The sequence below is a fragment of the Myxocyprinus asiaticus genome, chromosome 28 (genome assembly GCF_019703515.2).
Source record: "Myxocyprinus asiaticus isolate MX2 ecotype Aquarium Trade chromosome 28, UBuf_Myxa_2, whole genome shotgun sequence".
Lineage (NCBI taxonomy): Eukaryota > Metazoa > Chordata > Actinopteri > Cypriniformes > Catostomidae > Myxocyprinus > Myxocyprinus asiaticus.
The window spans coordinates 22,002,766-22,017,745 of NC_059371.1; the positions used below are offsets into that span (position 1 = coordinate 22,002,766).

Consider the following 14,980-nt stretch of genomic DNA (forward strand, 5'->3'; position numbering starts at 1 on the left):
AATGCTCTTGTCTTCTCTTCTCTTAACGCACAACTTAAACCACTGTTAAAACTACTCACAGTAAATTATTTGTCATTAATCCCAGACCAAACAGACAGACTACCAGACAGAATACTGTAAATTGATCTTTTTGGTACTCTTAAGCACTCATGTGTGCTGTTGTCATTGCCTTAAAAATTCTATATGTTTTTTTATAATTTATATTAATATTTATAGACTCACATTTTACAATATTTATATTTTGTATTTTATTTTATTTTTTATGTATATATATATATATATATATATATAAGTATAATTTTTATACTTGTAGTATTTTTTTGTCTAGTAAGTTATCTGCAAAATAAATATGTTTTAAAATGTATGTTTATAAAATTATTAATATTTAAACACTTAAAATATATATATATTTTTAAATGTTTTATTATTTTGGCTTTTTTTTCATAATAAGTAATCATCAAATGAAGATACTTTAGATGATTTTTTTTTTTTTTTTTTTTTTTGAGAATGTGGAAAATGTAGTTTCATATAAAGTATTCTGTATGCAGTCTACTTTACACTAAGCCTGTAATTATTGCAAGTTAATTACTTTAGTTATCTTTGGCAGTAGTTTTGTTTATAGTTGTATGTAAATTTAGTAAGTCAGTTTTTCTAAGTGTAGGCAGTAGTTGAACAAAGTCTATAGTGGAAGACTGCATATACTGTATATACTCCAGATAATCTTTTTATTAGTTTCTGGTAAAATGGCAATATGTGAATATACCTTTGCCTCTCAATCCTATTACAATGGCATTTGCCCAGCCACTGTAAGTCTTAAGGCAGTGTCCCACTCCTCTACATCCCTCTGATCTAATTGCCCAAAAGATGGATCAAATCACCTTCCTTCGGCTGGATCCTTAGATTGGACTTGAGAGCTACAGTAAATTCTGTCTTTAGAAAAAAAGGAAAAAGAAAATAGAGTAATCTGTCCTAATCTAAGTTGAAGATGCTCATTTAATCATAATTTTAATTGAGGAGGACACAAAGGAATAAGAGCGGAAGCCACCTGCAGTGCGGCTGATGACCAAAATCTGTCTGTTTGAGCAGTTAAAAAAGGCTTAAGAGGTGCTGTAAGCAGCTAGACTCATGTCTGTAAACAAGTCCAATCCAATCTGGCCGTGCGTCTAATTCTGTCTGCCAGTGAAATTAGACCCCTAACCCATCCCTGAGCCGGGTTAGGGGTCGAACAGGGGTAAAACAGGCCCAGTTTGAAGTGCCTTGGTTTCTTGGTGTGCAGGTGTAAAATAGTATAAAGTGATGGGTTATTCCTATAGTTAGTAACTTACTCAAAATATTAGTTTGTTTGTAAGTACATGTTCTAATGAATAAGAATGCTTTCTAGTGGCAATGGACTAAATTGGTCGTGGATGTACAGATCTGTAATATACGAGCCAAAATAGACAAATTAACTGGCCATATTGTGTCTAAAATTTAATTTAATCAATATTAACTTCATGTTAATAGAACATTTGTATAAAAAGCAATATCATTATCAAAATAGTGCTGTGCTGTTGTTTTGAAGCCATGCAGATATTCAGTACACCCAGATTCTTGCTTGTGTGATATACTTAACTGATTGCAAAATTGAAAATCACCGGATGCTGGAACAACCAATATGTAAAATGTTGACCTTTTATAAGCTTGAAACATGGACCTAATTCATTTTTCCATGTTCAGCTGTAAGACTCCCAACAGCTTTTATTTTTTTTGTTCTGTCACACAGACTCTTTTACTTCCTTTCAAGCCTGACTCCTTGGGTGTGTGGTTGAGCGAGAGAGAAAGAGAAGAAAGGGTTGGAAAAGTGCAGAACAAATGAATGAGCAGAGCGTTGTATGGTATCAAGGGAGGGTGGACTGCAGCGTGGAGTCGCGAGACAGGCGGGGGAAGAGGAAGCTGGCCGCCGCGCTGGGGTTGCTTTACGCCGGAGAGACCTGTTAATTAAATCTGAGAGACAGACATGAGAGCTGACCCAGGCGTCAGCCACAGCCAGTCAGCGACGGAGGAGAGGCGGCTCCCCCTCCCTCCCTGTGTCCTTCCGGTTGTTCGGCCGGCCTGCTGGCCCCAGCAAGGGATGGGGGGAGGGCAGGGCGCCGGCAGCTCGTCTGGCTCCCTGTGTAGACTCCTAAACGTGGCTTTGTGGTCAGACCAGAGACTCTTAATAGGCATATAAGGTGTTTTTGTTTTTTTTCTTCCCGCTCTGCCGCTCTCTTGCTCTTCTAAAGGTAGTCAGGAGTCTACATGTGTCTGTGTGTGGACCAGAGAAAGGGAGTAGAATCCCTGAATTTGTATGTTTTAATTGAAAGCTTCCCTCTGAAGATTAACCGTTTACATTTTTATATAGCAGTGTGGGGTGGGCAATATGACCAAAATATTATGTCATGATATGAGTCATTTTATTCATGTATGTTCACGTTAATGGTATGTATCAAAATAAATGTATTTTTGCTGGAAATCCAACCCTAAAACATATTACATAACCATGTAATAATGTCTATTTCTGACAATCTGATGGATTAAATAATTAAAATAATAATAAAAAAAATGCATTATTTTCCCTTTTTATTTAGTGTAGACCATCATTTGAATTCTGTTAATACCAAGCCATGTTTCTTGACAACCATAAACAAACTACGCATTTACATTGTGTTTACACAAAATATATTTGGCGTGGTGCAGTGCGTTAAAACTAAACTGTTCCCATTATAATCAACAAATCTGTCTACATTTGTAAGTTGCCGTCTGTGACGAGTAGATTATAGTTTTCCTCTTGGTGTCAGATATCTTGAAATCGTGTTGTGGATATACAGTATGACGGTATAGATGTTATAGCAGAATCTCAACTGGCGTAGTATTTATCATTATACCACCCAGTCCTAAAGCAGTTTAGCTTGCATTGAAATATCCAGTGGAGAATAGTGAAAAGAAACTAAAAACAAAAAAACAATTTTAAGCTTTGTTTGTTTAGTTTTTCCACAAATTAACCTGTGCTTTACCATTAATACACTGTGATGTTTTTGCTTACTATCTGTTTTTCATACCTAGAAATTCTCTCTGTCAGTTTTTTTCTGCATCTGTCTGCATTCTACTCATTCAATTGTCAACTATTCCACTGTCTTTATTTTCCCCTCAAATTGTGCTCTCTCTCTCTGCCTTGTTTTGTTGTTTTCGCATTCTTTTTCCCATGATTTCGATCTCCCTCTTTTTCTCTCCTTCTCTTCTCGTTTTCCTGTCTCTCACTCGATCCCCTAAGGCCCTCAGTGGGAGAGCGACAGTAGAAGGGAGGGGATGCTGAATCCCCTGGGCTGGCGGAAGCGCCGCGCTGTTTCCAACAGACACCCCCTCCCCCATAGCCAATCAATGTCAGCCTTTCAGTTCTGGCCGAGCCCCGCAAACAGGGGAATCAATAAGTTATTAGCACCATTCTGTCAGCTGTAATGTGGAGATTGATTGGAGGTTGGAGTTCCGCCGCACCACCCGCCACTTCCCCTGCCTGATAAGGATGACAGATTAAGGGAATAAGAAAAGGGAATTAAGGAATGTGGCCTGTCCAACCTGTCAGGATCTGGGGAGAGACAGAGGGAGCAAAGGAGGAGAAAATCAAGAGATTCATTCTCTACTCATTTAGTTGCTCTGCTATTTCTCTGTCCGTCTATCCCTCTATCCCTTTATGAAAGTTCTGTCGTCACTCTTGCCCGGCTCGGCATCTCTCAATGTTTGATAAGAGCTGGAGTTTAAAAGAATTAGCGGCAGTACTGGCGACAGGCGCTGGGAAAATGGCTTAGGCACGAGGCAGCTCCGAGCCTCCCTGTTTGGTGTTAAAAGTGAGCAGCACAGCTTTAAGAGGCAACATTTAATTGGTATTAAAGGCTTTCCACCTTAAAATCTCTGACCCTGAGGCAGACAGGCACTGCTGAACCCTGCCTCTCCCTTGAGCGTGCTGAGAGAGAGAGAAAAAGCGTGCAGTATTCTCGCTATTGCTGTAGATTTTTAAACACTCTTTGAAGCTGTTTTTGGAATTTATTTTTTTCTGTGATCACACGTTTCAGGGTGAGAGGTATTTGAAATGTTTATAGCATATTTTTGGTAAAATTACCCTTACAAATTTTGTATAAAAGACAAAGGCTATGTTCAGACTAACCTAGACCAATGCTTATTGTCCAGTATACACCGAATATGGCCTACTGAATATGTGAAACAGAATGGCTACATTAGAATAGTATACTACCTTACTATTAGTATGCAGTATGCATTCTGTGCACAGTATGTGAATTGTCTGTGTGCATAGATATATCCAGATGTGCAGTATACTACAGAGCTTACTGTGAGAAATACTGTATGGACCTCTCAATGCACTGCACTTAACTTGAACTTTCATTTACAATGTGACAAATAACCTGGATGTAATATCAACTGCAGTTTTTAATTACCTTCTTGATGAAATTTTTGATTGGACTGCCAAGATTTAAGACATTAAAACGCAAAATTTGATCAAAAATGCAAAAAACGGTTTTCATTTCCAAGATGATATCTGGAATGCCCTTGCTAAATTAAACCTGCAACATAGTGAAGACATGTGACAACAATGTAGCATACTGCTGTTTAAGTTAATCTTTGCATATGTTATACTTAATCACCTAGTTAAAAAAAAAAATAGTAGGCAGTAAACATATTGTGCAGTAAGCAGTATGCTAGTATTACACTCCAAACACAACCAGAAAGTTAAATTCAGACCTTTTACAGTACTTCAGGAGCTGTCCAAAAAAAAAAAAGAAAAAAAAAGAAGCAAATAATATGAGAAGAAATATGAAAAAAGTTGATGCAGGCACACAATAGAGGACTATAAATGGATGGAAGCAGAAGAAGAGTGGGTGAATAGTTAATGTGGAAGTTTATAAGGAGAAAAGAAACTGGCGGAGTGAGTCAGTGTCGCTTTCCACCCCCAGCTCCTCCATGCAGAGTAACGGCTGAACTTTCTCTTCTTTTGTTGAGTTCATTACTTCAGCTAGATGCCAAAGTGCTAACAGCTGAAACTGTGCGGTCCGGAGCCAGGTTTCCTCTCTCCCTGCACCGATGCCACGGGCACACTGCCCCGCTGAAAAACTTCTCCTTATCGCTTACGAAAGCATTCCGTACTGCAGATCACTCAGTCATGCACTGTCAAATCACATCATCAGGATTTAAAAGTTTGTAAAGGTTCTGTTTAATCACTTGAGGGGTTTGATTCAGGGGAGAGAGTGGTGTGTGAGTTTGAGCTGCACTTCACTCTGAGTGACAGTTCGGAACAGTTGATTTCAAAGCGATGGAGATGGAGGTAGAGATGAAGAGGAACTGGACTAAGCCCAGGGCTTCAGGAGAGTTGGCAGGCAGGAGGTTGCCTGATAAGACACGATGGAGCTTGGAGAACCGGCTGGGCTGGAGATAGCAGCACTAGTGTGGCTGAGCCCTGTGGGAAAGACACTACTAAGAGATTAGGGTCAAAGAGAGACATAGAGAGAGGAAGAAAGTGTGGATCAGTCTGTGCCAGCCTAGCGAGCTTCTACAGAAACCAGGGGGTGCTGTGGTTTATTGTAGTGTTTACCAACCTTTAATGTAATACTGCCACAGCACCGTCAGTAAAGCTCAATTACCTTCACATTTCACTCTCTCCCCTGATACAGACCCCTTTTAACTAATCAGACTACTTTTAACTAATATTATACTGTGGCCATTTTACAGGTACTTCCTATAATCCTATATTATCTGTTTAGTAAAAATGGTGATTTCAGAATCCTAACTTGAACTTTTCAGATATTGACTTTTGATAGGAAGTTCCTGTAGTGCAGAACAGAATAATTCAACAACAGTATCCGTTCTGCCTGATGATGGAAAAGTGCCTGAAGACTCACTTTTAAACTAAAAACAATGTGTGTTAGTGAAAAACAGACTCACCAAGTAGCATTTAAAAAATATAGAATCTGTTATTTTAATATATGGGATGAAAATAGGAAAGACTGTTTTAACTGTTGCAGAAATGTACTTCTGTTTTTTTTTTTTTTTTTTTTTTTTTGCATGCATTAATGTGCGTATATATACGAGTTTCACCCACACAAATTGCCAAACCAAAAAACCATTTTCTCACTTATCTAAAGTTTTAACAACTCTCGCTGTCTGATCACGTTCAGAGCTCCCATTGGCTCATGCATAGACGGTAGAAGCCAATCGTTATATTTTCATTCTTATGCAATAATCATATCAGTTCCTCATGAAGATAGAGAGTTGAAAATAATTGAATACGCCAAGGGAGATTCTTCATCTCAAAGACCAACGGCAAGAGAAGAAGAGGTGAGGGAGACAGACGGAGGGAGTATTGTTGTTGTCTTTGGGCGGAGGTTAGGAGAGGAGATGGGGGCCCATTAGAGAGGCCCCTCTTTCTCTTTGGAGTGGGATAGACAGCCTTCTCCCATCCCCCCTCGGAAAATACATCAAACAGCGTCATTAGTAAATCTTGTTCCCCACAAAGAATCTCAGACCGAGCACTGCCACTCCAAAATCTCTTTCAAGCACAGGCTTGCATTTCTTTCTTTCTCTCTCTCTCCAGCACTCTTATCAGAGAGAGGGATGAACAGAACACTTGGTGTCGAGAGGCAGGAGGAGAGGAGGGGTGCGAAAGAGGAGTTTGTACTTTTGTGTTGGACATATATGAAGGTGCAGCCACTCTCGGTTTTGTTGCCATGCAAGAATTTTCCCATTTTACACCCCTCTTTGATGTGTAGAGCTTTATTCATGGCTGACAATGAAAGGTTAGGTCATTTGTAGATATGGCTTCCTTTCAAAGGTGATGTGTGTAATTGTTTTCGATGTTAAAATACCATCTCCTGTCCCAACTTAATATGCAGAGACAGCTATAAATATAAAATATAAAAAGCAATTTGTAGGTTGATATCCCCGAAAAATTTTACACCGTGGCTCCGTAGTACTATCAAAACATTATTTATTTAAGCATCCTGACCAGCCTGACATAGCAACATTGGTCCAACGCAGTTGAGTTTGGAGCAGGGTTATCTATTTGACCAGCTGATGACAGATGGGGAGTGTTTTAGAAACCTCTTTGAAAATAATCATTGTTTTTGCGGTTTGGTGACAGAATTTACATACTTTAGCTTTAAAGGGTTAGTTCACCCAAAATTTTAATTCTTTATCATTTTCTCACCCTCATGCCATCTCAAACTCATATGACTTTCTCTCTTCTGTGGAACACAAGCAAAGATATTTTGAAGGATACATTGTGTGTTTTTGTCCTTACAATGTAAGAAAATGGAATCCAAACCTTTCAAGCTCTAAAAAGGACATACAGGCAGCATAAAGGTAATCCATACTCAACTGGAGTGGTTTAATCCATGTCTTCTGAAGCAATAAAAAATATATTGAATATATTTACTTGACTTATTGACCTAAATGTTGGTTTCTCACCCAAAGTGATTGTATTGCTTTAGAAGACATAAATTAAACCAGACGAGTGGTATGGATTACTTTTATGCTGGAGCTTGAAAGTTTTTTGTACCCTATTGACTTACATTGTTTGGACAAAAACACCTGATACACCCTTTAAAATATATTTGTTTGTATTCCACAGAAGAAAGAAAGTCTAACGAGTTTGAGATGGCATGAGCGTAAATAAATTATGAGAGAATTATAATTTTTGGAACTTGTTTGAAAATAGTCATTATTTTTATAATTATGTCAGTGGTGCAGAAATGACACACTTCACCTTTAAAATGTGCATAAGATGTTCCAACAGATAGCCAACACAGCCATACTTGTGTGTTTTACATAGAACGGCAGATTAAACACTTTTGAAATGCATAGACCACATAAAATAATATTTAAGTTAAAATATACAAAAACAATGATAATCTGTGTATCAATTTATTGCACGGTCCCATTTGTTCTAGATTCAGACAGCAACAAGTAACGCAAGGCAAAAGGAAGAGTATAACTCTGCGGGTTTGACTTTTTTACTTCATGTGGTGCATGAGGGCAAAAAGAGAGAGAGTGAGAGAGGAGAGTGCAATGACAAACGGTCTCTTCCTTCCTGCATGCATGCAGCACCATGCTCTCAGTGTGATTAGCAGGATATTGATTTGAAATGTGTGGAGGGGGGGCTGCTGTAATCGTACACTAGACACCAGCGACTCACTAGTGTGCTGCATTAGACTTGTGCAGACTGCCTCCAGAGATAGAGAGAGAAAGGGGGAGGGAAAGAAAGAGTGAAAAAAAGGAAGGAAGAGATTAGCAAAAGGTGTGAGCTTTATATGGACTGCAAACAGAGAGTGAGAGTGAGAGTGAGAGAAAAAGCAAAAAAGGCGTAATAGCGCAAAAACAGCTAGAAAGGAAAGCGAGGACTGCTTTATTTCCCTTCATTTTAAACATTGTTTTTCAGACTTTTCTGTCTTGTCATTTTGGGAGATTTGACTGAATTTTAGGCAGGTGTGAAGACCAGGAGTGTTTGTATGCATAGATAGAAAGATAGATAGTCAAGAAGACAAGAGATAGAAAAAGAATCAACAGCAGAAACAGAGGTAGAGCGCAAGAGGGTGAGTGCAAGAGAGAGAGAGAGTGTGTGTTTGTGCGAGATAGGAGAAAGAGGGAGAGGGAGAGAGAGAGAGAGAGAGAGCAAGCAAAGAATCTCTCGTTTCTGCACATGGCTGAGTAAGAACCAGATCTGTCATCCACGCTGGCACAGGGCCTTCTCATCTCATCATATATTCAGTTGCTCTCACAGCTTCAGCATGTATGCAGGTACAGAGTGAGGCGGGAGCCTCATGCTGAGGGGTTTAGGGGCCGTCTGACTGTATTTGAACACCTTTCTCTCTCTTTTTTCCCCCAAAGATGACATTCTAGGCAAGAGGAGAGTCTACTCCCCCAACAGCAGCAGCGAGTGCCCATCTGACAGCAAGAAGTCCCGAAGCGTGTCACCCAAAGGTAGGGACCCCTCTTGAGAAACTTGTGTGAGATGATAATGTGGAACAATCAGAGCTGTTTAACCTTAGCGCATAAGATGGAGTAGGTGGGAATAGACTGGGTGAGAGTGGAGAGAAGGGGTGGACAGATAGTAAGAGGATGGTGGAGAGAACCACGCTCAATGGAAGAAAGACATCTCCACCCCCACCTCTTAACCTATCCAGACACTTCTCACTTTGAGTTCACAAGTGCAGATATGCGTCACTAATTTGCATGGATTAAATGTACAGATGTATGTTCTTTAAAAGACTTCAGTATACGCTGTAGAACTAATTTCTTTATCATCTTTTCTTCTCTTTAAAGATGAACTGTGTAATTTTTTAGATTTTAAAATACTTTCTTCTATCCCAGCTTAATTCGTAGAGAAAACTATAAACAAACCATATGTTGCGAGTAGTATGTTAACACTTTAAATGCAGCAAAAAGAAGTGTACTTGAAGTACCCAGATGATGCACTTTTTCAACCATCAAAACGGAGTGTGGAGTGTTGGACACTTCATGCACTCAATGCACGCGGCTTGCCGTACATAGCGGAAGGGGCGGAGTTAACTGGCTGCGATGCTGGTCTGACAAAACAGTTGTCAGTGTATACAGCACCTTACAAATGTAAGTTGAATGCTTTACCATCACCCCAAGCTGTGCCAATATGTACGTTGTTTAAGATACAAGTGTTGAACTGAGGTTGGCTAACACGCTAAAGCTAACGGCAACACATCACGTGCGCTTGAAACGTCACTTTCGTCAGCTTAGCTGTCAAACGGCGAACACTTCTGTGTAGTAGGGTTCCTCTGATACCAAAATTTTGGCTTCGGTATGATACCAGTCTTGCTACCTTGGTATCGATTCTAACACGAAACTCAGGCAACAAATAAAGAAAAATCTCAGATTTTTTAATGAAATTACACAGAAAATTACTTGTCTAAAAGAACTGCATAAAGTCTTATAGATACAAATTATGCCTTTTCTGTTAAAATTTTTCTGGATTCCATGTTAAATGTTTTAATTAAATGTTATGATCAAATTGTGTTTAATCACATACATATTATACAGCTTTAATCAAATGAAAATATAATACTTTTCAACTATATATATATATATATATATATATATATATATATATATATATATATATATATATATATATGATGCACAAAAGAGCTTTACAGTATTAATGAAAACATTAAATGAAAACAATCTGATTACCTGAGGCAAAAGGCTGCCATGGCTGAATAACAACATGCTGATATTCAGTACACTTGCTTATGTGATATTGCTTACAGATAATAATACTAATAATATAACCAGTTAATATTATATTATTGTTACTATGAGCATTATTGCGACTGCTTTTGAATATTACACTTTTATACAGTAGTAATATTTTTCTGTCATAATGTCTTCAATTTCACGCAGTCAGTTGAACAGAGCTCTCATTTCAGCAGGACTTTTATTTTGAAAGATTTTGAAGTTCTTCCTGTTTGTGAAGAGTTCGTTATATCAAGCTTCCTGCAACTCGCGAACTTCCGTTTATACGCTCAACACACTGATCTGTGGCTCTGCAGATGGATACTATTGGACACACTGCATGAAAATCAAGCATTAGTAGTGTGTGTTACGTTTGTGTGTGTGTGTTCGTGTACGTGACTGTGTGTGTGTGTGTTTGTGTGAAGGAGATGACAGGGCAGAGAGGTGCCTCTTATTCATACTGTGGCGCACAGCACGTGACTGTATATTATTTAATTAAATGACATCCTGCTGCTGTTTAATGATCACTCTTGGCCATATAGAGGCTTTTTTATTATTATTTTCACATGGTCTTTGATTTCATCTCAAAACTCTCACATTACATTACATTTTGCTAATGGCAAATACATTAATATGGTACCGAAATTAACAAGATTTTATCGTACCATTTTAAATGTTTTTGGTATCGCGATAGTACCGGTATACCATGCAACCTTACTGTGTAGTAAAAAATGTTAAGTGTTCCATTTGGGACGATAATACACTTTGAAAATGTATACACTACATGGCTGAGTGCATAGTATATTTTGCAAGTGCAGAGTGTATAGTGTGTTGTTTGGAACACAGCTACTGTGCTATCTACAACCCCAATTCCGAAAAAGATGGGACAGGATGAAAAAAAAAAAAAGTAGGTTTTGTAAACTGTATTCACCCTTTGCTATATTGAAAGCACTACAACTACACATTATATGATTACCCTGTGAATTTTTATTTTATTTTATTTTTTTTATGTACAGTCATTTCAAATCAGATGATTGCAACACGCTCCAAACAAGTTGGGACAGTCAAGTGTTTACCACTGTGAAACATCACCATTTCTTCTAATAACACTTATTAAGCAAGTTTAGAAAGTGGAATTTTCCCCTATTCGTTTCAGAAGGAAACCAATTGGTACTTTAATTCACCAAAGTGGCATTCAACTGATCACAAAGTATAGTCAGGACATTACTGATGTAAAAAAACAGCACCATCACTATTTGAAAAAAGTCATTTTTGATCAGATTTAGACAGGCCCCATTTCCAGCAGCCATCACTCCAACAACTTATCCTTGAGTAATAATGCTAAATTGCTAATTTGGTACTAGAAAATCACTTGCCATTATATCAAACACAGTTGAAAGCTGTTTGGTTTGTTAAATGAAGCTTAACATTGTCTTTGTGTTTGTTTTTGAGTTGCCAAAGTATGCAATAGACTGGCATGTCTTAAGGTCAATATTATGTCAGAAATGGCAAAAGAAACAGCTTTCTCTAGAAACTCATTAGTCAATCATTGTTTTGAGGAATGAAGGCTATACAATGCTTGAAATTGCCAAAAAACGATTTCATACAAAGGTGTACACTACAGTCTTCAAAGACAAAGGACAACTGGCTCTAACAAGGACAGAAAGAGATGTGGAAGGCCAGATGTACAACTAAACAAGAGGATAAGTACATCCGAGGCTCTAGTTTGAGAAATAGACGCCTCACATGTCCTCATCTGACAGCTTCATTGAATTCTACCCGCTCAACACCAGTTTCATGTACAACAGTAAAGAGAAGACTCAGGGGTGCAGGCCTTGTGGGAAGAATTGCAAAGAATAAGCCACTTTTGAAACAGAAAAACAAAAAGAAAAGGTTAGAGTGGGCAAAGAAACACAGACAATGGACAACAGATAATTGGAAAAGAGTGTTATGGATCTTAACCCCATTGAGCTTTTGTGGGATCAGCTACACTGTAAGGTGCATGTGAAGTGCCCGACAACACAGCCACGTCTATGGCAAGTGCTACAGCAAGCATGGGGTGAAATGTCACCTGAGTATCTGGACAAACTGACAGCTAGAATGCCAAGAATCTCCAAAGCTGACATTTTTCTTCAAATTGTAATAATAATTTTTCATGTTATTAATGTCCTGACTATACAATGTGATCAGTCGAATGCCACTTTGGTGAATAAAAGTACCAATTTCTTTCCATAAGAGCAAAATCTGTGCATTATTCAAAATTTTTGGCCGCCAGTGTAGGTCTTTAGCTGCACAATTGTATAGGGTCTTCATTGCCGTATGGTGTGCTTCATAATACGCCACACATTGTCAATTGGAGACATGCAAACAGGCCAATCTAGCACCCGCATTCTCTGCTTACACAGCCATGCACTTGAAATCCAGGCAGTATGTGGTTTGAAGTTGTCCTGCTGGAAAATGCAGGGATGTCCCTGGAAAAGATGGTGCTGGATGGCAGCATATGTTGCTCCAGAATTTGTACATATCTGTCTGCATTCATGGTGTTCTCACAGATGTGCGAGATACTCATGCCATGGGCACTGACACACCCCTGGCCCATACAGACACTGGCTTTTGGACCTGATGCTAATAACAGCTTGGATGGCCCTTTTCTTCTTTAGCCTGGATAACACAGCGGGTTGGTTTTTCAATAACTTTTTGAAATGTGGTCTCTTCAGACAAAAAACACAGTTCCACTGTTATACTTTCCTTCTAAGATGAGACCGAGCCCAGAGAATTCGGCAGCGCTTCTGGGCTTCTGCTTTGCATAATAAAGTCTTAACTTGCATCTGTGGACGCTGCGGCGAGTGGTGTTGACTAACAAAGGTTAACTAAAGTTATCCCAAGCCCATGTTCATGATATCCATTACAGATGAATGATGTTTTTTAAGACAGTGATGTCTGAGGGATCAGAGATCACACTCATTCAGAAATGGTTTTCGTCTTGCCCTTTACGCACCGAGATTTGACCAGATTCCTTGAATCTTTTAATTATATTGTGCACTGTAGAGTGTGAAATGCCCAAAACCCTTCCAATTTTTCTTTGGAGAACATTGTTCTAAAGTGCTAGATTATTTGCTTAAGCATCTGTTGGCAAATTGACAAGTCTTGAACGATCCTTGATCTTGAAGGACTAGGCTGTTTTTGGAGGCTCCTTATGCAGTATACAGTGTTATGACACAATGGCCTCACCTGTTTAACATCTCCTGTTTCACATTGCCTTGTTATTTTAACTCGTCAAATTGTTATTAGTGTTAAATTGCCCCGTCTCAACTTTTTTGGAGCGTGTTGCAAACATCTGATTTGAAATTACTGTACATAAAAAATAAATAAATAAATAAATAAATGAAATTCACAGTGTAAAAAAAAATATAAGTAGTTGTAGTGCTTTCAATATAGCAAAGAGTGAATATAATTTACAAATCCCTCCTTTTTGTTTTATTAGCATTTTTCATACTGTCCCAACTTTTTCGGAATTGGGGTTGTAACATGTTTGTTTGAGCATTCCGACCAGCTTGACATAGCAACATTGGATCAACCAATGGTGTGAGTTGAGGGCGAGGATCTGTTTTCCAACCAATGGAAGGTGGGAGGAGTGTTCGCAACCTGGTGTTCAAAAAATCACATTGCTATACCTACATTTTATGACAGATCACGAGTAAAAACAGCAGATTATCTGTTCAAAAACAGTTTCTCACACAGTATTATCTTATGACATTTTCACTCACTCAAACTGCTGATTCTGTGTCACGCACATACTTTGTTGAGAATGCACGAGACGGAGGCTCCTGATTTTTGAAGTAAGACAGGTTTATTTTAATTCATCAAGACAAATAAAATGGTTGGATATTAAACGGGTTTACTGACAAGTTAAAAATCGCCATTGTTAAGGGGCAATTCGATTGTTACTGATGTGATATTAGCAGTGAAATCGTGAAATTTATCTTTAGTGTCCATTGCCAGTATATCAAACCATTTGTATATATGATCATAAAACCCTGCAGATAGAGTCCAGACCACTGATCTATAATATATCATTGGTCCAGACATTAGAAAATGTTGTGGAAGGCCACATTGTCACATTCATACATTTTCACATTATTGTGGAAAAAACAGCGTGACAACTGTAAAAGCAGCACTTACAGTTCATGTTGAGGGAAAACGTTGACATCTGAGACATTGGTATGATATCCATTAATGGAGTAATATGGGCTGAATTAAAATTGAAACTGCGATATGCCCGTGCGTGATTAGTAGTCAAAGATTACTAAACGGCATTTAAAACAGTCTGCATTGGCTGCCTGAGTCAGCAATGCATGAACTTGTGGCGCCATATAGCGGCTGTGTGCAGGAAAATGCTGAGCAGCGCATCAAATGAGATTATCCAATGTTCACATTACAATCCAAGTCGCGAAGCTTGTCAAAATGACCCCTTCCCAAATGTTGGCTATAGATTTCATAAAGTACATAAAGTCATGTAATTTTCCTAAAAAAGTGTTTGGGAAAACAATTTGAAAACTTGCTATCAGTTTAGCAATTTGGTTTGGTGGAGCAGAAATGACACACTTGACCTTTTTAACTCTTTTTCTTTTCTCATTTTCACTTCATGATAATACACCTCCATGTTTGCGTGCCGGCGCTCAGAAAGGGAGAGTTG

The 14,980-nt window shown here is 38.5% G+C and overlaps 1 protein-coding gene across 3 annotated transcripts in view; it reads left to right on the plus strand.

Moving 5' to 3' along the window:
* LOC127418994 (sterile alpha motif domain-containing protein 11-like) overlaps positions 1-14,980 on the plus strand; it is an 82,238-nt gene that overhangs the window by 40,263 nt on the left and 26,995 nt on the right. For all 3 annotated transcript variants that reach the window (XM_051659998.1, XM_051659997.1, XM_051659999.1), the window contains exon 5: positions 8,908-9,000. In XM_051659998.1, coding sequence (XP_051515958.1) covers positions 8,908-9,000 — 93 coding nt within the window. The remainder of the gene's footprint in view (positions 1-8,907; positions 9,001-14,980) is intronic.